The following is a 24,918-nucleotide window of genomic DNA, read 5'->3' as shown; positions in this document are numbered from 1 at the left end:
TAAAACGGCGGCGATGAATGGCGGGAACTTTTCATAAGACGCTATGATAAAGGTTAATATATCGAGGGCAAAATAGATCAAGTCCAAGGTTATTCGAAATGTCAAAAATCATCCACCAGAGAACCCTAACCTGAAAGTATGTGCAGTGAAAATGAGCAGGCACTTTGTTCAAGTTTTAAAATAGAAATAAATGTTTGAATGGTTTGCATTGTTTTCTTGTAAAACAAAGAGCTGAAACACTTACGTCACTCAAGCAACAATTATAATTTCACATTGTGTACATTGGAAATCCATTAAATTTAATGTTTTTGTTGATCCGGACAAAATACAAAATTAAACGGCAGCTCAAAAATTACAATTTTTTTCACAGAGTTGAGGTTAGGGTTCTCTATGGATGACGGTGTAGCTGTCAGTGTTCGGATTTACAGTTACTCGGACTTGATCTATTACTAAAGGGCGTTACTGCCATATCTCTCAAACTACTCAATCGATTTTGATAAACTTCTCTGAAAACTGAAAACTAGAAATATTTCTTATTTTTGAAACTCTATGCGACTGATAGTTCGAAAGAGAGATTACGAGAAAAATTCCGTAATTTATGCCCAAGACATGAAAAATTACTTTACATGCTACATGCGTCGAAAACCGTACTTTTCATGTTTCAAGCGCTTCTCTCGACGCCCTCAGCATGTAAAATCCATTACATAACTCGGGATAAAAAATGAAAAATCTCATTATCGTGTGTTTGTTGAACTCGGCTTCGCCTCGGATCAATAAAATTCACACGAAAACTCTACTTTTCATCTTTTTATCCCTAGTCATGTAAAATACTATTACGACCTGCCCCAAAAATACATAAAAGATAACACAAGCGAGACATTGAAAACGTATTTTGGTCCTAGTTTTCATTGATAGATGCAGCAATAAAAATTTTCGATAGAGTTTCTATCTTTATTTGACAGTTGTGACAATTTCGTCATGAAAACAGGGATCAAAACACGTTTTCAATGCCGTTTGTTTTCAGCCTAACTTTTTAGCCCCGTACGAAGTACTGGGGGCTTATAAGATTAATATGCCGTTTGTAACATGTTGAATTGGAAGCAGACGGTAAGGGCAAAGTGTTTGCCTATGTTCATAGATAACGAATCCACAATAACAAAAATGTCCGTCTGTCCGTCTGTCCGTGACCCCTCTAGCTAGAGTAAATCACAACCTTTTTTCAAAATTCTTTTTTTCCCCGATTGGTATCGACAAAAGTAAGGTCAAGTTCGAAAATGAGCATGGTAAGGTCGGCTCTTAAGAGCTAGGGCCCTATAGGTGTTTTTCAGTCTTTCGACGATATCTACCGAAATACGCACGCAATAGCTGCTTGTGAAACTTATTTAAGTAGAAATTCAATGCAACATTGATTCTATCACAACCCCTCAATGTTATCATTGAATTCGTATCCAACCCCTCAATGATGACAATGTTTAGAATAAATATTCAAATCCGTCGTCTTCTTCGGATACAATTGCATTTGCGGCTTCTGTCGTCAAACCAATTAGTGCTCTAGCTTTGTCGTCTTTTCGCTTCCAAGCTGCCGTAAGGTTTGCAGGTGGGTTTTCATTTACCACATCCCATACCCATACTTGCTCCTTTATTAGCACCAATTCGATTTTATATTTTCAGATCTGATAATTTGAGCCATTCAGTTTTTCGATTGATATCTTACTTGTATCCATTCTGCTGCCCAAATTATTCTTTTAGGAAATTTTCAGTGATTCTGACTGTCTACTTTCTTGGATTGTCTCGTGATTCTAACTGACCACGAAGTTCTCCGATTCGATCGTTGTAAATTTCTCTGAATTACACGCAGAATTTCTCTGTATTTACTTCGATTTCCAGTGAATTTCTCTGAATTACACGCAGAATTTCTCTGAATTCACTAGTGATTGCTGATATGCCCATAACCTGTTGGCAGAGTATAGATTCGATTTAACACGTCTTTATTGAATCAGATGTATATCCGGAATGACAAGAAAAATCGAGAAAAATATTACAAAGAATTTTGGACTACATGATCGAAACTTATTTAAGTAGAAATTCAATGCAACATTGATTCTATCAGATATATCAAATGAAAGGTATTGACGAGTAGAACAAAGTTGCTGAACATTTTTTTTGGGTAAGATGCAACGCGGGCTTGTTGGGAGGGCTCAAAGGTCGTTACTCGGCCCTAAGTGTTTTTTGCACATAAATCGAGTAAATCTCATCCGATTTTGCTAGATTTAGTTTTTTATGGAAGGTAATTGAATACCGAAAATAACGTGGCAAAAAAAGTTTCAAATTTGGGCCCTTGGACTAAGGCCGCTACTCGGCCCTAAGTGTTTTTTGCACATAAATCGAGTAAATCTCATCCGATTTTGCTAGATTTAGTTTTTTATGGAAGGTAATTGAATACCGAAAAGAACGTGTCGAAAAAAAATTCAAATTTGGGCCCTTGGACTAAGGCCGCTACTCGGCCCTAAGTGTTTTTTGCACATAAATCGAGTAAATCTCATCCGATTTTGCTAGATTTAGTTTCATTTGAGAGATAATTGAATGCCGAATAGAATGGTGTCAAAAAAAGTTTTAAATTTGGGTCCTTGGACTAAGGCCGCTACTCGGCCCTAAGTGTTTTTTGCACATAAATCTAGTAAATCTCATCCGATTTTGCTAGATTTAGTTTTTTATGGAAGGTAATTGAATACCGAAAAGAACGTGTCGAAAAAAATTTCTAATTTGGGCCCTTGGACTAAGGCAGCTACTCGGCCCTAAGTGTTTTTTGCACATAAATCGAGTAAATCTCATCCGATTTTCCTAGTTTTTGTTTCATTTGAGAGATAATTGAATGCCGAATAGAATGGTGGCAAAAAAAGTTTTAAATTTGGGCCCTTGCACTAAGGCCGCTACTCGGCCCTAAGTGCTTTTTGCACATAAAACGAGTAAATCTCAACCGATTTTGCTAGTTTTTGTTTCATTTGAGAGGTAATTGAATACCCAATGGAAAGTTGGCAAAAAATTTTGGGTTTCTAAAATAATGTCGTAAATTGTTTTTTTTAGAGGTACTTCGTACGGGCTTTCGTAATTGCGCTATGCGCAATTTTTAAAATGAACACTTTCAGTAAATTTGACCATGCCCAACTTGACTTGCATTTTGGTAACAGACGCATTAGAGGGTTGCAGACGAATTAGGGTTCCGGGCGTATTACGGCTACGGACGTATTATGGTTACGGACGAAATAGGATTACGGGTCGTACGGGGCTAAGTCGCAGCAAACGCTCCGACTGTTCTGATGCCTTTTTAATCAATTTTAGGACGCAAACTTACGAAAATTGATTAATAAAAAAACTTATGCATTTTTTGGGGCAGGTATATTTAATAGCACATTTTGGTATTATTTATGTCAACTTTCATCTGAAAATTGTTTGAAAGACGGGGATGATCGGATGATCCAACAAAATAAATAAAATTATGGCGATCTTATCGTTTGCAATGATTCAAACTTTCAGCCAACAAAGTATTCGTGACAATAACATTTTTTGGAAGACTTTCGACTCCAACCGCGGGTTTTCGCTTGTCAACCGTTATTCCATTGTGAAGATGACCTGTCTGCAATAAAATTTGGATTCAAACAAAAAAGAATACTAAACTACTTGAGCGGTCATTCTGATTAGCTAACGAACGTTGCAATTGTGAATGGCTAGGAAAACCTTTGTGCTCTCAAAAGACATAAATGAACGTTTATACGCGTTTTCTCAAGTAGTGTCTCAAGTGTCTCAAGTAGTAGTCACCGAACAGAACGCTTATCAGTTTTGCGAATTTCATTGTCGCAAATCATTTCCATTCAATTTATGGGAAAAGTATTTAATGGCACAAATCGAAACCAAAAATGTTATTAAGTTGATTTCTATATTGCAGTTACATTCCCCATAGACTTATAAAAATGCTTAATAATTTTTTTTTTCGCTGGTTTCTTAGCTTTGCTGTAACAAATTGCACTACTCCGACATGTCAAGTCACAAGAGGCAATGCCTATGATCATAGCACTGAACAAAGCACTAGAAAAGAATTTTCAATGTCCGTTAAAAAGATATAAACATTATAGATCAAGTCCGAGTAACTGTAAATCCGAACACTGACAGCTACATCTTATACATAGAGAACCCTGACCTCAACTCTGTGAAAAAATAGACATGTTGCATAATCGTGAAATCACCTTGAACCATTTTAAAATGAAATTTGATGGTAAAATAAGCATAATTTACCAAAACACCTTATCAAAATATTCTTTAGGTTTTTTTTAAATTAATGAAGAACATTAATTTCAGAGTAAAGTATGACGTCAGACTAGTGCGGTCGTTCATATGCAATACATACACTAACATACTCGCAAAGCTGCCCTTACGTCATTAGTTGTTTGTCTATTTACGTACCAACATAAAAAAACGAAAATAACAAATATTTATTGGAATGTGAACAACTACTCGCAAATGAGAATGATGACGTAGACGAATTAGGAAAATTTAAATTGCTGATTTAAAATACTAATTCACTCAAGAGATGTGTAAGATTGTGTATTTAAGGGTTTTGAAACCCGAATAACAATAATAAAATATTTCCAGAAGACCATGCAAGTTGTCTATTGTAATTTTTGAGCTGCCGTTTAATTTTGTACTTTGTCCGGATCAACAAAAACATTTGTATGCTTGCTAAGAGGACCGAAAGTAAAGCTGTCAATTCGCGGGGCGAAAGCTTTCGCTTTCTCCCCTTGAATTGACATTTCTTTACTTTCGGTCCTCCTAGCAAGCATCAAAGCACTGTCAAGCACCGAAGCTGACTTTGACATAACTCAATTAGAACGCCAAAAACACACCTGTTGACTATTTTGTAAAATTTTTTGATAGCCATTGTATGAAAACGAATAGCCAACTTTGATCGGTTCAGTCCTCTATTTGAGTGACGGCAAAGTCAGCTTCGGTGCTAGACAGTGCGTTGCAAGCATACAAAACTTAATACGTAACTCTTTCGGCCTCAATCGATACGTAAATAACTATAAATTTAATGGATTTCCAATGTACAAAATGTGAAATTATAATTGTTGCTTGTGTGGCGTTGTGGCGTAAGTGTTTCAGCTCTTTGTTTTGCAAGAAAACAATGCAAGCCATTCAAACATTTATTTCTATTTTCAAACTTGAACAAAGTGCCTGCTTATTTTCACATACTTTCAGGTTAGGGTTCTCTGGTTGATGATTTTTGACATTTCGTATAACCTTGGACTTAATCTATAGCCATTCCATGCAAAGGCGAGTACACAGTTTGTGAAAAATGACTGAAAAATTCAAGGTTCTGAAAGAACAGATTAGGACAACTCTGAGTTGACCACGAAGGCGGTGACACACAATTGCGTCAACGGCTGCGAAGTTTATATGTAAAATGGAACTTAACAAAAACAAAACTTTGAATTTTCGAGAAAAATATTTTCTTTAAGTTGATTTCTCCCACTATCTGTTTATAAAATTTGGTGTCAACCGCCTTCGTGGTTGTCTTAACCTGTTCTTTCAGAACTTTGGAAAAATTGACCCTCTGCAAAATGATTGAAAAATTTCGGCGCGACGTTTTGAATGTGCGAACTTAAGTTTCTGTTTTATGTGATTAATTGATAATTTATTAGTTGAATTTCAATATTTCGCATCCCAGAGCAAAAAGGAAATATTTTCAACTTAAAACTAATCAATAAATCACATAAAACAGAAACTTTAATTCGTACATTCAAAATTTCGCGCCGCAATTTTTCAATAATTTTGCAGCGTCGATTTTTCAGTCATTTTTCAACTATTTTTCACGAACTGTGTTCTCATCTTAAGGCTGCGAGCGCACTTACGCCGTTTAGCACTCCGTTTACGAGTGAACAATGGAAGCTCCTCCCACTTTCCATTGTTAAAACGTAAACGGAGAGCTAAACGGTGTAAGTGCGCTCGCAGCTTAAAGCTGCAATCGCAGTTCACCGTATTGGGTCTCCGTTTAGACAATGCGCATGCGCAGAGAGAAAATTCTCTCTGTGATCATGCGCAATATCTAAACGGAGACCCAAAACAATGAAGTGCGCTGGCACCTTAAGTATAGTTTCCACTTAAAAAGAGCACTCCGTTTAGCCTACGTCTACATGACAGTTGTAAAATAGAACAAAAGAACTGTCACGCAAACGGAGTGGAAATTGAATTTATTTAAATTTTTTACTCCGTTTACGTAACAGTTCCTTTGTTCTATTTTACAACTGTCATGTAAACGGAGGCTAAACGGAGTGCTATTTTTAAGTGGAAACTATACTTTACACATTTCTATTACATATATTACATACATACATACATACATATTACATACATACTATTACATGACATGCCGGGAAATTTTTATTTTGACGATTGGGAGGTTTGTAGTCCGAGCCGAACCCTGTTGGTTCATTTTTTGTATCGTTTCGAATGTAGAGGAAAGTAAGAATTTTGAATGATGTTTTAAAATCAACAAAACATTTTTGAGGCATTTTGGGGCATTTTATAAAAATAAAATAAAAATATCGGCTGAGTTCTAATAATTCTCCGCTGAGCTTAAACAAGCCTCTGATAATATGTTTTGTCAAAAAAAAACATAGCTAACGCCGACCCGTACGAAACACCTATTCGTATCAAAAGCCTTTAATGTGAAACTCTTCATTTCTCTTACTTCATTTTCTTCTCTGCTGAAAAACTATCCCTTTAAAATCACTTACATTATCCACTCTTTGCCTTGTTATCATATACAACTAAATTGCCGGAGGCAATATAGACAGCCCCGTACGAAGACAAATTTCATAAATTCCTATTTAAACAGCTATATACCGCCATATTTACCTATATTTCACTGTAAATAAACATTTCACAGATGAATATGCTATTATATAGCTCTATATGCCTGTATATAGCTCAATATAGCTGAATATAGGTATATATAGATGTCCATATATGGAATCCCTGAAACCCCTCACACATAACACATTATTTCCATGTTAACAGAAACTCTCTTAGTACCATTTTTCCCACTTTATATCACTTTTATTAAAATCCAATATGGCAACCGGCAGCCATTTTGTTAGGAAACCGAAAATAGTACCGACGCTTTACATTCGTTAATACCTTTCAAACAAAAAAAAATTCATGAAATTCGGTCAAAATTTACTCGAGATATTGTCAAAATACACCACGTTCACTGTACTTCCGAGTAGCCAGATAAGAGCTCACTCCAAGAGACCTAGCTCACGCTCCGGAGAACATAATTTCATAAAAAATTTTTTCCTTGATTGGTACGGTCAATACCTATCTAATAAAGCTAAAACAGACGAAATATGTTCAAATTTGGCCGACCTACAAGCAAAAACTGCTTGCCGCCCTGTGCCTGTTCCACACCAAGGGGTCTAACTCACGAGTCGGTCATCCGATTTCCATAAACTTTTTTTTTGTCTATCGGTATTGTAAATACCTTTTATTTGACGTATCACTTACAAGTTTAACGTTTAAATGTCCGGAGATATCTTCGAAAAACCGTAAAGCACTTATTGGGCCACAGCTCGGGAGGGGTCGATCCAAAATCACTCATCTTCGAACTTAGCCTGTCTTTTGACATTACCAAACGGGAAAAAAAAAGAATTTTCAAAATCGGATGCGTTTTACTCAAGTTATCGTGCAGACAGACGGACAGACAGACGGACATTTTTTTTCGCGGATTTGGCATCTCTAGACAACCACAATAGGTTTCCCCTTACTCAGGGAGTCCAATTCGACGTGTTACAAACGTATGCGTAAACCTATAAGACCCCAGTACTTCGTACGGGTCTAAAAACAGAGTCCACTGTTCTAAATGTTCTACGGATGGTGTGCTTGCTGTCTGTGAATTTGTTTTTATGGCGAAATAGTCACTCGACAAACCAAGAAAACGGTTGTCAGGTGGCCCTAGTGCGATGAATTGAACAGGTTTATAACTCTTCTGTCTTGACACCCCTTATTAAAGGGAATAGTTTAAAGAGGAACCTGAATTACAAATTGGTGGTGTGAAGTGAAAGAATTCCCGGAATTGCCTCGCAGACAGTTTTTATTTCAATTAAATTAATTTGAAAATATCACGTTGTTTAGTATAGTTAACGAAGGTTGAGGTAACAAAAACTGCACTTGCTGCATACAATTTTACAAAGTTTTTTTTTCCCATAAATCATAGCCACTGACGTCAGATCTGCAATTATTTTGGTATTTGGGCTACACTCTGCTCCAAAAACACGTCTCAAAGCTCTTCGTGCATACGCTGCGCATCACTATGACCGACAAATTTTTGATAATCGACATGATTTCGCACATAATCAGCAGCAACGTTGACCAATCGCATGAATTCGTCTTTGTCAAACGAATAGTTGGTAAATTTTGCATGCGATCCGTCCGGATGATGACCCTGATTCGAAGCAAATAGATTTCCCGATCAGTATTTCTGCGCTGAACGGATGCGAACAGTAACTTACATCGTCTTCCTGTATCAGCTTCGACTGGTCTTCCCAAGTGAGATAATGGACACCCCGAAGTCTAGCCAAATCACTGTAACATCCGGGATCTTCGCAATGGTATAGTTCGAACAATGATGCCCATTTCGGCAGAAATAGTAGATGTGTTAAACCTGCTCCGTGCATACCAATGAATATGTCCGTGTTGCGAGTGATTTCCAATTGTTGTGAGAATGGTATGCTGTGGAAAGGAAAAAGGGAACGTTGAGCATCCAGGACAGATTGGCGATATGTTTATTTCTGTACCCTTCATACGAGATGTTTTGGACCTGAAAGTTATCGTCTTTCGCCAATTCGCCGACCAATTCGTCGATATTCAGAATTTGACGATACTTTGTCCGCCTAGCAAGAAATGTTATCCGAAGTATTTTGTCACTCTTTGGCCGTTCTAACGGTATCTGCAATCGGTGCAGTACGTGATCGGAAAATGCTTGAAACAGTCCACTACTGTGACATCCGCTCACCTAAAAAAACGTTCTGTTGCCTTAACTGTTCGTGTTAACATTTCAAATTCACTTACAATCGGCGTGTTGTAGTACAGCCCGAAAATCATACGAGGCAATAGTGGCAGCACTAAATTCCGAAAGCAAACCGTTTCACCGCGAAACGATTTTAAATCCAAAATCGGATTTTGTGTGAATGCCTTGAAAGTTTCGCCGAACGGGGAACTGTAGGTGTACGTTTCCCATATTAGTATGTTGACATCGGTGGTAAATGCGTCTGGATGGGACGCATTTCCGTGCATTGACATGTACAAATTGAAGAAGTCGCAGAAATGGTGATACATGTTGCCACCTAAATTGTGGAAATATTCAATGAGACAATCATGACGACACGGAAAATGTGCAATGAGAGTTGGTGCTATTTTCAACCCCGTAACCAGAAAAAATTATTTTAAATTGTTGTAATGTTGTACGAATGTTGGCCTTGGAAAGACCTACAGGTAGAGTATACGCACCGCTTGGTGCGAGTAGATCCACGAGAGTTATGACAAAAAATGTAGTGAAAGTTCGGAGAGTCCGCCTTCTCTGCAGCTTCGATGTTCCGCGGAACTGAGTATGGGGTGTTGTAGCTGGCCTCACCCACTGTTGTTGCACATATAAATGACCCCGGTACTTTTGGGCTGCAAGCCTACAGAAGTCTTGGAAAAAAAGTTGGTGCCAAAATGCAGATTTTTTTCTTTCTTTCTGAGGGCCCAACTGCCAGAACAGCGTCTGGATCTGTAGGTGAGTCCAGCTAAAGCACCCCATACTCAGTTCCGCGGAACATCGAAGCTGCAGAGAAGGTGGACTCTCCGAACATTCACTATATTTCTAGTCATAACTCTCGTGGATCAACTAGCACCAAGCGGTGCGTATACTCTACCTGTAGGTCTTTCCAAGGCCGACAATCGTACAACATTACAACAATTTAAAATAATTTTTTATTGCCGAAATACTGTTTTCGGTACCCTCTAACATGTCTTCCCTTTTGAGCGCTTTTCACAGAAAACAAATTTTTTAAAGAAAAAGTGAAAGATACGTGTTTCCTAGAATTGAAAGACGAATCCAACGAGCTATCACTCATTAAAATCTGAGGCCGCTTGTTTCCCAATCACTTGAAGATTTGGCGATATCACTCTTAAGTCATGAATCGGGAGAAAACTGACCCTTATGAACCATCGAGCTAATATACATCCAACGGAACATGACTTTATTACCTGCATCGATTTTCATAATAAATGTCGGCTTCTCGATGACTCGATCGCATTTGTTTGCTTCGACTGGCCGTTCGGGATACTCTTGGAAGTTACGAAGCTCAGGGGCCCAACTCTGTAATGCACTAAGATGGTCCAGCTGTGATTGCAGTCGTTCTCGATGCAACTTGCAGTAACCACCTGTTGAATCATGGTACATTGACCGTGAATTAGTTAGAAATATGAACCACACTGTCGTTAACATACCTATTTGACCAGGTTTCAGTACATCAGTCTTGTACCGAAACGGATCCGTAATTTTGATCAGATCCGTAAAATCGATCATAATATTCCGTGCCCGACAGAATCGTAAATAGTTCGAACACTCTAACATTGAATCATGCGGAAACAGTGGCTCGCACATAATTCGCATTTCCAGCAACTGTTCTCTTATGTAGCCGAAATCGGCTTGAGTGTAAAATGTATCGATTTGATTTTGTTTACTTTGTACATAGCCAGCATAATCGCCGGGACACTGGGGATGACTGAATGCATTCGCTGGCAAACAGTCGTATTCGTATCCCCAGCACACATCACTGTGAACATTGTGAGTCAATAGAAAACTTCTGTATGGACACTCATCACTTTCTAAACATTGGGCGGCTGTTTGCGGGAAACGCTTAAAGTAATACGGCAAATGATGATCGGGCAAACTAATAAAACTGAAATTATCACCGTTTACGCAATGGAACCGTAAAATATCAACAAAAATCACAGAAATTAGAAACATTAAATTAGTCATCTCCGTCTACACACACCTATCGAGTATCGAAGACGTTTAAGATGTAATAAATGTAAATAATAACAACATAACCTTTACTATTTGTACGCGGTGTGTGTATACGTACACTCCGTGTGGGATGTCAGTCTAAAATGTAAAATGTAATAGTTCTACAAACGCGTGTTGAGTTATTTCACTTATATAACACCAATGATCGTTTTTAAAAGACTTATTAGAAGTTGCCTTGATTCGATTATCAAGGTTATAGCCGCTGTGGTTGGTACGAACTTATATAACTGTTGAAGAATGCTTACGAGTCAAAACAAGTTTCTATGTACAATGTGTGTGCATATAATTTGCGAAGATGTTTACCTCGATGCACCTAAACTACAGTGTGAGTTATGCGGTTTTGTGAATCAGCCGTCTATGGGTCATCGCCAACAACGATGTACGTCCTAGTTCTAGCTAATGTTTCCATCTGTTGAAAAAATGTTACAACAAATGAAGTACAAGACTTGTTACACTCGATACACTTCTGATCTAAGCGTCTTGAACAGATTGATACTGATCACTTCATCAGTTTTGACATGCATTTCGATTTGTTTGACCTGATACTGATCTTATTCCTGAAATCATTCGAACAAATCCAAAATAAAAACCTCACCATTCACGACTGAGTGGGAAGCTTCGATTCAAACTATTAACGCAGACGCACTGACGGCAAATATTATGTGTACATACATGAATCAGGGCAATTATAATTCGATATACCGAATCTCTTACTTTTCTGAAGCCTATCCTATACCTTTCAACAGATTGGTGCGGTCTAGGAATCTCGCGCCGCGTCATTCACAATACTTCACATTTTGACAGATTTTGTATAAGGAAGATGTCACTTTGTGAGTTATTGTGAACGACGCGGCGCGAGATTCCCTAACACCATTGGTGCACAGTATTCTACTGCGTCAGTTTAATGGTACATTTGGCTATAGTCAACGCACTGCAAGCATGAGTGGTCGTAGTGATAGCTGCCAAATGGATTACTACTTTGTATGATATTCTCCTCATTTTTTACAGTATCAACGCACTTCAAGCGTGAGTGCTTCTCTAAATTGTGACAGTTGGGATCAAGAGTCGTTCTATTCCATCTGTCAAAGTGACGTTTTAAACGTCAAATAAAAATTTTTCTGCCAAATAGTTAAGAAGTCGCCTATTTTTCCTAAATTTTATCAGTGTGAGAGATTTATAGAAAAATAAACGATTTTGTAATTATTTGGCTAAAATTTTTTGGTTTGACATTTAAAACGTCACTTTGACAGATGTGGTGCCTTACATCAGAGTATGCCATTAAATCATTTATAATCATGTTGCCTTTGTAAGGCTCTTTATAAGGCTTCATGATTATAAATGATTTAATGGCATACTCTGATGTGAGGCACCACAATCCCAACTGTCACAAATAGAGTACTGAAACTGGACAGCGTAACGAAGAAATTTTTGCACTACAAAAAATCTGTAAAATATTTTCGTACAAAATAGTGCTCTATTAAATAGCTGTCAATTGAAGTTCTTTTGCTTGAAGTGCGTTGACAGTACTGAAATTTGTTTAATACATTATCTAGTTTCAGTACTCCTCTATTCAGAGTAAGCTCTGATGCTTGAAGTGCGTTACAATAGCTGATTGTTGACCCTTTGCTCCACTATTTCCACTTTAAGGTCATTGTTCGTAACAGAAGAAATCTATTACTAATCTTGAAAAGATAATCACCGGTGTGATAGCGAAAGTTGTGACGCAGTTCACCATTAAACGTAATACAACAAGACTCAGACTCGAGTGTGATTAGATTTTATACCTGTCGTCTTAAGAGAGACATACAGTGTTATGCGTGTAAGGCTCTTTGAGTCATTTCTTCATTGTGGTGATACCAACAAAAGTTTGACCCGAAAATTTTTAGAAAGAAAATCTTATAAAAAAAGTGACACAAGGGACAGATGTTGAGGGAAGTAGTGGTAAGAAAATTGTTTATGAAATACATTAATCTGCGACTTGTGACGCAACTTGTTCTGGTAAAATTATATTTCTATTTGTTGGGTCAAATTTTTGTTGTTAAAATTTTCGCGTACGAACGCAGCATGCGTCACCTACAACGATATCAGTTGTTTTGGAAGTATACACAGGGACTTGCGTCACTTTTTACTCTTTTGAGGGTTTTTATCTATTAATATCAATGGAGAGTAATGACAGCGGAAGTGATGACAAAATCATTTGATTCATTATTCGTTTGCTATACATTCAAATAAAAATACGTGTTTTAAAGTCCAAGACTGTTACTGAAACAGGTTTTATTGTAAAGTTAAGATGACAGAAAAACTGCGTCACATATTCCCTTGTGTGATGTATTTCATTGTAAACAATAAAACTCTCTTCACCCTTCAATCCCTCTCTCTTAAAAATAATGACGTTTGTGAACAACATATCGCAAGAGATTATTACGCGAGTGTAGACTTGGTGTGTGAATGTGTGAAATATACACGAGGAGACATAAATTTAAAATAACACAAAATGTGCAGTCGAATTGCATCTCTAGTTCGGTGCATCAGTACTGTAAATAAGCAAAATAAAATGAAATATATTTTAGTTACGGGGGGCGTGATTAGTGGTGTTGGGAAAGGGATTATATCCAGTTCGCTGGGAACGTTGCTGAACAGCTGTGACATTCCAGTCACGTCTATAAAGATTGATCCGTACATAAACATTGACGCTGGAACGTTTTCACCGTATGAACACGGTAAGGAATTTAATGAATCGGACATTCATTACGGAATACCTTGGGCTTGCCATTAGTTTAATTAGATTAGCAAGATTATGCGCAATAATATGCAAATGTTTTGATTCAATGTCAATGTTCTGGTATTGTTGAATATTGCTCACAAATGTAGCGAATTTTTGCCATCCATGCTATCAACGAATGCGCTGATACAGTCAATGGGTTTTAAATGTTAGGTCGTTTTGAAACGTGAATTCACTTCTGACCGTTTCATTTGTCTTACGACAATCTCAATTACTTTTGCAGGTGAAGTGTTTGTCCTAGACGATGGGGGTGAAGTGGATTTGGATCTCGGTAACTATGAGCGCTTCCTGGACATCAAACTGCACAGTGACAATAATATAACGACTGGAAAAATCTATCGACAAGTGATCGAAAGGGAGCGACGTGGCGATTTCTTAGGCAAAACAGTTCAAGTCATCCCACACATAACCAATGCCATTCAGGAATGGGTTGAACGTGTCGCAGCAAGACCTGTTAGGAATAACATCACTCCACAAGTTTGTATAGTTGAGCTGGGAGGGACAATTGGTGACATCGAAGGAATGCCGTTCGTTGAGGCCTTCCGCCAACTTCAGTACCGAATCGGTCGGGAAAATATTTGTTGCGTTCATGTGTCGTTGATACCTACGCCTCGGTCAACAGGCGAACCGAAAACGAAACCGACACAAGCGAGCGTACGCGAGGTACGACGTTTAGGCTTAACACCGGATTTGATCGTATGCAGATCAGAGAAAGAGGTCAACGATGGCGTCAAAGAGAAAATTAGTCTTCACTGCGATGTGGCCACGGAGCAAGTGATTTGCATTCCCGATCTGTCGTCCATTTACCATGTGCCGCTGATTATGGACGAGCACAACATTATCGATTTTTTGAAAGATCGACTTAAGCTGGACATCAAATCTCCGAGACCGGTAAAGTACCTACAGCAATGGCGAGATCTAGCCAAGAAGATGGACAAAATAACGCGCGAAGTTAACATATCGTTGGTGGGAAAGTACACCAAGCTGGAAGATTCGTATACTTCAGTGACAAAGTCTCTACAACATGCAGCTACTTCGGTCGACTACAAATTGAATTTGAAGTTCGTTGACGCATCGCATTTGGAGGAGAGCACTAAAATCGAGGACGAAGTGAAATATTACGAAGCTTGGCGATCTCTGTGCCTTAGTGATGGTGTAATTGTACCAGGCGGTTTCGGGTCTCGTGGTATGACTGGAAAAATATTGGCCGCCAAATGGTGTCGTGAGCGTCGTAAACCGTATTTGGGGATTTGTCTTGGCTTGCAAGCATCGGTCATTGAATTTGCACGAAATGTTTTGAAGTTGCAGGTAAACGATTCGGCCTAACGTCCATGGTTTTCTCTATTTAATCATTTTTGTAGGACGCAAATACAACCGAAATCGATCCAAATACCAAACACAAACTGGTCATCGACATGCCTGAATTTACGCCTGAAGAGAAAGGGGGAACGATGCGTCTCGGAGCTAGAACGAGCGTTTTTCGAGAGAATGACAACAGTGTCATCAGTAAGATTTGGGGTTTCTTTGTAATTTTCAGTGGGATTCATTGAGTCTTCTCTGAACAGGACAACTGTATGGAAATCAGAGTACAATCATCGAACGTCATCGGCATCGATACGAAGTGAATCCAGATTACGTTGAGCAACTAGAACAAAATGGTTTGAAATTCGTAGCAACCGATGTTGAAGGGTAAGCGAGATCCTTGAAAGAGTTCCTCACGAGTTTCCGCGCCACTTATTAGGAAATTTACTTTTTTCGTCTATCAGCAAACGCATGGAAATCGCTCAATTGGACAATCACCCGTTCTATGTGGCCGTGCAATTCCATCCTGAATATTTGTCGAGACCGTTAAAACCGTCTCCTCCATTCTTGGGTTTGATATTGGCTTCCGTTAACAAATTGGACAGGTTCTTAGATCATGGTTGTCGTCTGTCACCGAGGGATATGAGTGATGTTTCAGGTAGATTAGGACTATTTTTCGTATACTCTGGCTGATTCTCTTAATATTCGGGTCGTTTTTTTATAGAAGACGAGGCAGATGCTTCATATCACGGATTGCAGCAATTGCATCGAAATTGTCAAGTGAACGACAATTGCAATGGTATTCACAGTTCGGATAATTCTGAACGAATATCCAAATAAATGGAAAGGAGAAGTCCTGGAACTAGATGGTGGTGTTACTTGGCCGAATGCCTTCCCTTCCTTAACCGAGTTATTTACTCCGACCAAAAGTTGTTATACCAAAGACATTGTTAGTCGTTACGTAGCTCCTAATAAACGTTTTTATGAACGACCTCGTGAACGACATAATTGCGATTGAGAGTGATATCGCCAAATCTTCAGGTGATTGGGGAACAATCGGTCTCCGATTATAATGAGTGGTAGCTCGTTGGATTCGTCTTTCAATTCTAGGAAACAAGTGTCTTAAACTTTTTCTTAAAAAAATTTGTTTTCTGTGAAAAGTGCTCAAAAGTAAAGACATGTCAAAGGTTACCGAAAACAGTTTTTCGGCAATAACTCAAGAAAAAATGATTTTAAATTGTTGTAATGTTGTACGAATGTCAACCTTGGAAAGACCTACAGGTAGAGTATACATACGCACCGCTTGGTGCGAGTAGATCCACGATCCACGAGAGTTATGGCTTCAAATCATATATGGGTCTGCGGTGCTGAATAGGGCGTATCGAATTTTTAGAATTTTAAGGGCTGCGATAGCCTGTGTGCGGAAAACGTAGATCATTGAAAACTAATTCCAGTCATATGGTTGATGGATCCGAAGGTGCCCGGGAAGAAGTCCCACCGGACGACTTTAACTTTCAAATGGTCATAACTCGGAAAGTTAAGAGTATTTTTGAAAACAATGTTCTAGCAGGATGTAGAGCGTTAAAAACTCTACAAAACTGCCAAAGAAACCGATGGTCCAAAAGGTGTGTCTGTCGAGGTTTTCTAACATCGAAAGTTCGACATTTTCGTTTTTGACTTTTATTTCCTGAGAGACAAATTATTAAGTTTAGCGTTTGGCATGAGGTTGTAGAGGAGGTCGAGTACTACCAGTACACTAGGTATTGTCCCGGTCGGCGATTCATCCGAAACCACTTTTTCAACATTAATGAATGAACTTTATAAGTGTACCCACGTCGCCCACGAAGCCAGTGCAGACACTGTAACCGGTGTTGCTGAGTCGACGTAACCTTGGCAAGTAAGTGCACATAATATTCCATAACAGTAGCTGAACTCTTTTACAAAATGTTTGGGATCTCGATGTAGCACATTATATTGACACGGTATACCACGAAGTTCAACCTTTTGTAAAAATATCGAAAAATGTGTATTTGCAACGAAATCGACTTCTTACTACTGTTCGTGGGCCAAATAACTAATTAAAACGATTATTTGTTGTTTTTCTCACAAATTTCACTTTCTCAGATTTTGTAGTACAAAATGTGCTACATCGAGATCCCAAATATTTTGTAAAAGAGTTCAGCTACTGTTATGGAATATTATGTGCACTTACTGGCCAAGGTTACCTCGACTCAGCAACACCGGTTACATTGTCTGCAATGGCTTCGTGGGCGACGTGGGTACACTTAAAAAGTCCATTCAAAAATGTTGAAAAAGTGGTTACGGATGGATCGCCGACCGGGACAATGCCTAGTGTACTGGTAGTACTCGACCTCCTCTACAACCTCATGCCAAAAGCTAAAGTTAATAATTTGTCTCTCAGGAAATAAAAGTCAAAAACCAAAATGTCGAACTTTCGATGTTAGAAAACCTCGACAGACACACCTTTTGGACCATCGGTTTCTTTGGCAGTTTTGTAGAGTTTTTAACGCTCTACATCCTGCTAGAACATTGTTTTCAGAAATACTCTCAACTTTCCGAGTTATGACCATTTGAAAGTTAAAGTCGTCCGGTGGGACGTCTTCCCGGGCACCTTCGGATCCATCAACCATATGCCTGGACTTAGTTTTCAATGATCTACGTTTTCCGCACACAGGCTATCGCGACCCTTAAAATTCTCAAAATTCGATACGCCCTAGTGCTGAATGCATACGTGGTAGTCAAAATGCAATAAATACGCTGAACGTTTTGGTTAAAAATATTTAATTCCTTTACGTATAGAGCATCATCGCATATTAAAATAATTAGAAAAAAAAATCATAAAATTGTGGGAATGTTCAAAAACCAAACAATCACACGGATAATATTCGCTCTGAGCCTTTTCCAATAAAAATTTCGAAACTTCTTAACGAGAACAAAACTGTAAAAGTCCGACAACCTGCGAGCATTTCCGCCTTTCGTAGGTTCATCGATTCAAAACCTTTGCCAAACAGCCTACCGAAATCGGATGCATTTTCCAGTGGACTTTTTTTATATGTGCCAAGGGTGTTGGTGCCCAGAAGCCAAAACTACTTTAAGAAAAAAAAAAATCCTCGCTGCTTGTGTGGCTAGTGGCATGTGATCGAAAACCGAAAACTTGCACTTTTCTTATGGAAACTTCACCAGGTTCACGAAACGTGTCATTGGTAATTGCATGTACTTTCGGGGCAAGTTGGGTCTCATTGGGTGTAAAATCCATCCACACTGAGATATGAGTAGTTGAAAAAATTGGTAAAAACTTAAACATTTCGGTGAACTTCTAGCGGATCCCCTGAATCCCAAACACCAGTAAAATATCAAAAAACTTTCCAGATCGCATGAGTAGTGTCACTGTGAATGTCCCTTGAAATGTAAATTTGTGACTCATTTCCTCTACTCGTGCACTGGAAAGATGTTACGGTAGGCTGTGAAGAATTCAAAAGAATTCCCCCCTACGAATTGGACATTAACGCAAATCAGTACTCTGCTGTGTGGATGAATGTTAAAACTTAAGTAGAGCAGTTCTACTGGAACCTGGTGGACCCGCAACTTCTGGAAAAATTTAGTTTAAAATGCTTTCATAAATGCAAGCCTTAGCTAATGCATGTCGCGACGTCGGACGATGTCGGATAATAATAAAATTTTAAATAAAAGGGCAAGTGGACTGAGTTGTCCACAATGCCCCAATTCAACATTGATAAACTTTCGGAAAATTTGTCCTTAACAGTGTGGTATCAGCTCCGAGCTATGATACGAAACAAAAGTGTAAATATCATGGTTACACGATGAACCGTCTTTGGTGTAGAAAATTAAAAACTAAAAAAAGTTAACGTCACATAGAATTACAATACTACGGCACCAGCTTCGCTCCTGCTGACTGGCAAGTCAATGCAACTTCTCCACATATCGGTCAATGGATCGTACACTTCGACCGAACTGATTGTGATCTGCGCTCTGTAGAAGTTAACCTCGCATGTCTGCATCAAACGAGAATCCAATTTGTTTATCCGATTTTTACGTTACAACAATTCCATTTACTCACCTGATCACCGCCAGCAACATATAATAGTCCATCGGCTGATGCTACAGCTGTAATCGTTTGGGGTGGTAAGTCGATAGAATTCTATGAAATTGTACAAATGATTACGAACCTGGACTTGCTCGATTCACAGTCATCGGGCTGACCACGGTCCATTCGTTGTCATCAAAGCTATATCGTTCAACACTACGTAACACTTCGCTAAATCTATCATTGCCACCAACGACGTACATATATCTTCCTGAAATGCAAAATCCGGCAAGGAATTAGTAAATGTTTCAAGGGAAATAATTCGGGCGGTTTGTCTACCTAAAATAGCTACACCTAACTGACTTCTGCCGGTTTGCATTGGGGCCAAATACGTCCATTCCTAACGTGAAAATTAAAAGAAAAAAAATTTGATTTTCCACTCTGAAACACTTTCGGTCAATCAATCTACCTGAGTCACCGGATTATAGCTGAGTAAATCGGCTAAATGACGACTCGACGTTGTACAACCACCGACCACATAAATTAATCCTTCGAAACTAACGACACCCATGCTAAATCTTGGCTCTGGCATTTCACCTGTAATTGCAGAAGAAGACACTACATCTCTAGATCTACCGTGTACCGGATAAGCGCTCAACACTCACCAATTTCCGTCCACAAATTTTTAATCGGATCATAACATTCCATCGATCCACCGATATCCACTCCAATCCAGCCTCCGACGGACCATAAAGTACCGCCCAATGCACACAGTCCAAATTCACAGCGCGGTACAATCATTGGACTAATTTCACTCCACTTGTTGCTCTGTGGATCGTATACCTCGCCGTTCGCCAATATTTGAGATCCTCTTTCCCCGCCAACCACATATATCTTCCCACCCAACGTCGACACGCCCGGCTGTATTCGTCCAATGATCATCGGTGCGGCTTCCAGCCACTCACGACGAAAGATATCAAATTTAGCCACGGAATCGAATATACAATCCGCATGATTCCAGCCATAGCCACTGGACGTCTCTCGTCTCACACCGCCAAAAATGTAAATATTCTTCTTGGCACTGATGCGAGGACACACCCTCAACGGAACCAGTTGACCGCGTTTTGCTGTCAGATCCTTTTGCACGGACCGGAGCGCAACTTTAAGGCTCATGTCACGACATTCGTCGGCAGCTTGATTTATGAGTTGAATGGGAACTAAAGCCAGTCGAATATTGGACAGGATGTCGAACACGTATTGACGACGTTGGACGACATCATGTTTGATCCAACGCAGGGCAGCTTGAAACACTTGGGTTTCACTGTCAACGCGTAGCAATTCCGATGTTAGGATGCGTGATAACAGGGTCTGCGGTGTGTCCAAAATTTCGTCTTCCTGCGCTACCTGCAACGGATAGGAAATATGGATGGACTTCGATCGATGAACAAAATATTGCAGCGACGTTACCTGCGGAAAATTGGTGAACACATAGCTCTGTGCATTCTGTGTTAACTCTTCGCAATGATGGGCTTCTGCAAATCTCAGTATTCCCAATGCATTTGAGGGATGCAATTCACGACACAAGAAATCACAGCACTCACTCACCACCTCTGGTATTTGAAGCATATCGGCGGCAGCCAATAGTTCTTGAACATTTTGTTGTTCAATCTGTACATGGCCAGTATAGACGAAGTCAAGCAGTTGTTTCAGTATGCTCGAATCAATGGAATGTAAAATGACCGATTTCTGTTTGCCTTCGCAGAGTCCTATGCAACGGAATGAGAGTTAATTGAACCGCACTAATTGGATGTACTAATTGGACGTTCGTTTCTTTGTATAATGTAATATACCTAATGCAGGACGGAACATTGCTTCGAAATAGGTGGAACTGGACGATAGCACAGCTCGATGTGCATTGAATGTAATTCCATCGGCAACAATTTCAACATCACAAAAACGTCCGTCCTCACGCAAACTGTTCAAATTCAGTAAAACTTTCTGGGCATATTTTTCTCGGGGACTTAATTTGGTAGTTGCTGGAACTCCGACAGTAGCAGGAGATGTTGAACGTTGGAATTCCTTATGTGTTTTCAATGGGGGCATTGTGAAAATTCTGATTCACAATATTACCATTGATAACGACGGTTCGTTCGGATAACAGAGCACTAATTCGGTCGGGAAAATAAGATTTTGTAAAATTTCACTTTTCACTCTCAATCGGACATGTTATTGAGAAACATCAAAAAGTGAACGCCCAGAGTGACGTATGTGGGCGTACGTTCACCGCAGGGATTTTCTTTTCAGGTTTTGGTTCTGTTCAATAATGTACGATGAAAAAACGGCGCGAAATTCAAATTCCGTGACTGAGAATTATTTATCAGTTAAGTTATCCACTAACAAAGATACGAAGGCTGTGGACGATTAACGAAGACAAAGGTTAGTGCAGATTTCAGAGAGCTCGCATTCTTTTCCTGTCTTTAATGAGTACGGTCTTGATTTTCAAATATGGAAAATATGTAAAAATGTTCATCTCAAACCCTGATCCTGTCGAAAAATACAAACCTTGAGCCAAAACTTAGCTTTTTTAACGTACCACTTTTCACAGACAAAGAGCACGATAGTAATCATAGGGTGGGTGCACGTCGGATAAATATTGTTCTTCTCCTGGCCGACTACTGATATAACTGGCCGCCATGATTTCTTCTAGTATTTTCAATTGTTCGATGAATATCTTTTGCTTCATTTTCTTGATCTAGGTCTCATAAATCAGAGTTCATTGCTTGTTTTTGTCGTTGTTGTCGGCAACACATGATACAGTCTACACTTGTTAGGGTGGGTCGTATTTTCATTTTGTTTTTATTTTAAAAGGCCTGGCCCCAGGCTGTACTCAGAATTGACTAAGGCAAAGGCATCCGAAACAGCAAAATTTTTAGACCCGTACGAAGTACTGGGGTCTTATAGGTTTACGCATACGTTTGTAACACGTCGAATTGGACTCCCTGAGTAAGGGGAAACCTATTGTGGTTGTCTAGAGATGCCAAATCCGCAAAAAAAAAAATGTCCGTCAGTCCGTCTGTCTGTCTGCACAGAACATAACTTGAGTAAAACGCATCCGATTTTGAAAATTCTTTTTTTTCCCGTTTGGTAATGTCAAAAGACAGGCTAAGTTCGAAGATGAGTGATTTTGGATCGACCCCTCCCGAGCTGTGGCCCAATAAGTGCTTTACGGTTTTTCGAAGATATCTCCGGACATTTAAACGTTAAACTTGTAAGTGATACGTCAAATAAAAGGTATTTACAATACCGATCGACAAAAAAAAAGTTTATGGAAATCGGATGACCGACTCGTGAGTTAGACCCCTTGGTGTGAAACAGGCACAGGGCGGCAAGCAGTTTTTGCTTGTAGGTCGGCCACATTTGAACATATTTCGTCTGTTTTAGCTTTATTAGATAGGTATTGACCGTACCAATCAGGGAAAAAAAAGTTTATGAAATTATGTTCTCCGGAGCGTGAGCTAGGTCTCTTGGAGTGAGCTCTTATCTGGCTACTCGGCCGTACAGTGAACGTGGAGTATTTTGTCAATATCTCGAGTAAATTTTGACCGAATTTCATGAATTTTTTTTTGTTTGAAAGGTATTAACGAATGTAAAGCGTCGGTACTATTTCCGGTCTCCTAACAAAATGGCTGCCGGCGGCCATATTGGATTTTATTAAAAGTGATATAAAGTGGGAAAAATGATACTTAGAGACTTTCTGTTAACATGGAAATAATGTGTTAAGTGTGAGGGGTTTCAGGGATTCCATATATGGACATCTATATATACCTATATACAGCTATATTGAGCTATATACAGGCATATAGAGCTATATAATAGCATATTCCTCTGTGAAATGTTTATTTACAGTGAAATATAGGTAAATATAGCGGTATATAGCTGTTTAAATAGGAATTTATGAAATTTGACTTCGTACGGGGCTGTCTATACTGCCTCCGGCAATTTAATTGTATATGATAACAAGGCAAAGAGTGGATAATGTAAGTGATTTAAAAGGAAGAATAGTTTTTCAGCAGAGAAGAAAATGAAGTAAGAGAAATGAAGAGTTTCACATTAAAGGCTTTTGATACGAATAGGTGTTTCGTACGGGTCGGCGTTAGCTATGTTTTTTTTTAAATTCATTTTTCCCTTGCCTCTAGGCTGATTTTTGATTTTTGGGGTAGTTGCATGAAATTGCACACAATGTTGACAGATATCTCGGGCAGTTGGGAACAGAAGACATTGCTGCTAACTGTAGTGAATAGCTGAGGAGTCCAGCTATGAAATACCATAGAAGCGTTGTTTATCTTCGCCTTCACTCGGGCAGGGTAACTCTGTCAGTGTTTCCAACTAAGACTTTTCGACCAAAAATTTCAACTTTATTTGCAAACAAAATCGACAAATCACGACATAAGACATCGTTTGAGGTATGTCTGAACAGGTAATCTCATAGAGAATCCATTGCAGAGAAGTTTTTTGATAACAAGTTGAAAAAACTCACAGGAGCTTTGTTTTTGAAGCCCAAAGTTGACAATTTTTTGTTAGAATGAAAAAGTCAAATGAACAAAAAAGGTTCTAATTTGGTGAAATTGATAGTTTTATACCTATTCACCCTAAATAACAATTTTCTGAGCAAAGAAACGTAAATTCGTCGATTTTTGTTCATTTGACTTTTTCAAAAAATTGCCAACTTTTGTGTGCAATTTCATGCAACTACCCCAAAAATCAAAAATCAGCCTAGAGGCAAGGGAAAAATGAATTTAAAAATTTTTTTTGCTGTTTCGGATTCCTTGGTCAATTCTGAGTACAGCCTGGGGCCAGGCCTTTTAAAATAAAAACAAAATGAAAATACGACCCACCCTAATACTTGTGGCTGGAATGCTGTTAGCAATTAAACATTAACTACGTTTACGGTTTAGTGTTACAGGTGTTCTATGTCTATCCCATCGAAGGTTGACTGGCACTATTTACTTAAAATGCATTCATTTTAACCAACGAACCAACACACTTCAAGCAAACGTAATCATAGTCGACAGCTGCCGAATAGATTACTATTTTGTATGAAATCAACGCACTTCAAGCATGAGTGGTACTCTCAATAGGGCACTGAAACTTGACAGTGTATCACACAACTGTAAAACACTGTAAAAAACCATTTTATATAAAATATTACTTTATTTGGCAGACGTCTAGGCATGTTCGATAATTCATTCGATTGATAAAATATCGATTATTTCCCTGGAATCGATTATCGATATTTTCAGAAAATCAATATCAATCGAATGTTTTATCGATAATCGGTAAATATCGACTGAAAATCGATAAATATCGACTGATAATCGGCAAATATAGACTGATAATTCGATTTTCAGTGGATATTTGTTGATTATCAGTCGATATTTATCGATTATCGATAAAACATTCAATTGATATAGTATCGATTATTTGGAAATTTTATCATCGATTGATGATATTTTTCAGTGAACATGCCTACGAGACGTCGACTATGAGCACTTTTCACTTTTGTTTGAAGTGCGTTGACACCACACATGCTTGAAGTGCGTTGAATGAACTTATTTAAACATTTCCATGTCATTTCGACTA

At 38.7% G+C, this 24,918-nt stretch overlaps 3 protein-coding genes across 4 annotated transcripts; 1 reads left to right on the top strand and 2 right to left on the bottom strand.

Moving 5' to 3' along the window:
* Nucleotides 1–8,128: 8,128 nt before the first annotated feature.
* LOC119072703 (EGF domain-specific O-linked N-acetylglucosamine transferase) lies at nucleotides 8,129–11,480 on the bottom strand. Its single transcript, XM_037177975.1, has 6 exons — nucleotides 10,546–11,480; nucleotides 10,303–10,479; nucleotides 9,124–9,398; nucleotides 8,850–9,067; nucleotides 8,565–8,784; nucleotides 8,129–8,497 (listed from the first exon to the last, which is right to left on the bottom strand). Exons 1-6 carry the CDS (start codon nucleotides 11,078–11,080, stop codon nucleotides 8,333–8,335), a joined length of 1,590 nt encoding a protein of 529 aa, XP_037033870.1. The 5' UTR covers nucleotides 11,081–11,480; the 3' UTR covers nucleotides 8,129–8,332.
* A 2,003-nt stretch (nucleotides 11,481–13,483) lies between these two features.
* Nucleotides 13,484–16,248, top strand: LOC119072701 (CTP synthase-like). Of its 2 annotated transcripts, none has more exons than XM_037177972.1 (6): nucleotides 13,484–13,848; nucleotides 14,134–15,218; nucleotides 15,272–15,416; nucleotides 15,476–15,599; nucleotides 15,677–15,870; nucleotides 15,940–16,212. In XM_037177972.1, the coding sequence occupies exons 1-6, from the start codon at nucleotides 13,623–13,625 to the stop codon at nucleotides 16,050–16,052; spliced, it is 1,887 nt and encodes a 628-aa protein (XP_037033867.1). In that variant the 5' UTR covers nucleotides 13,484–13,622; the 3' UTR covers nucleotides 16,053–16,212. The 2 variants fall into 2 exon arrangements, with proteins under 2 accessions (XP_037033867.1, XP_037033866.1); XM_037177971.1 differs by having other exon boundaries at nucleotides 13,487–13,848; nucleotides 15,937–16,248.
* A 2,587-nt stretch (nucleotides 16,249–18,835) lies between these two features.
* LOC119072702 (actin-binding protein IPP) lies at nucleotides 18,836–21,535 on the bottom strand. Its single transcript, XM_037177974.1, has 8 exons — nucleotides 21,129–21,535; nucleotides 20,746–21,044; nucleotides 19,944–20,682; nucleotides 19,748–19,875; nucleotides 19,618–19,678; nucleotides 19,421–19,549; nucleotides 19,312–19,358; nucleotides 18,836–19,246 (listed from the first exon to the last, which is right to left on the bottom strand). Exons 1-8 carry the CDS (start codon nucleotides 21,379–21,381, stop codon nucleotides 19,112–19,114), a joined length of 1,791 nt encoding a protein of 596 aa, XP_037033869.1. The 5' UTR covers nucleotides 21,382–21,535; the 3' UTR covers nucleotides 18,836–19,111.
* Nucleotides 21,536–24,918: the final 3,383 nt, after the last annotated feature.

The sequence above is a fragment of the Bradysia coprophila genome, assembly GCF_014529535.1.
Source record: "Bradysia coprophila strain Holo2 chromosome IV unlocalized genomic scaffold, BU_Bcop_v1 contig_84, whole genome shotgun sequence".
Classification (NCBI taxonomy): domain Eukaryota; kingdom Metazoa; phylum Arthropoda; class Insecta; order Diptera; family Sciaridae; genus Bradysia; species Bradysia coprophila.
Note: the sequence above shows the minus strand (reverse complement) of the source record. Positions and strands in the feature narration are given on the sequence as shown.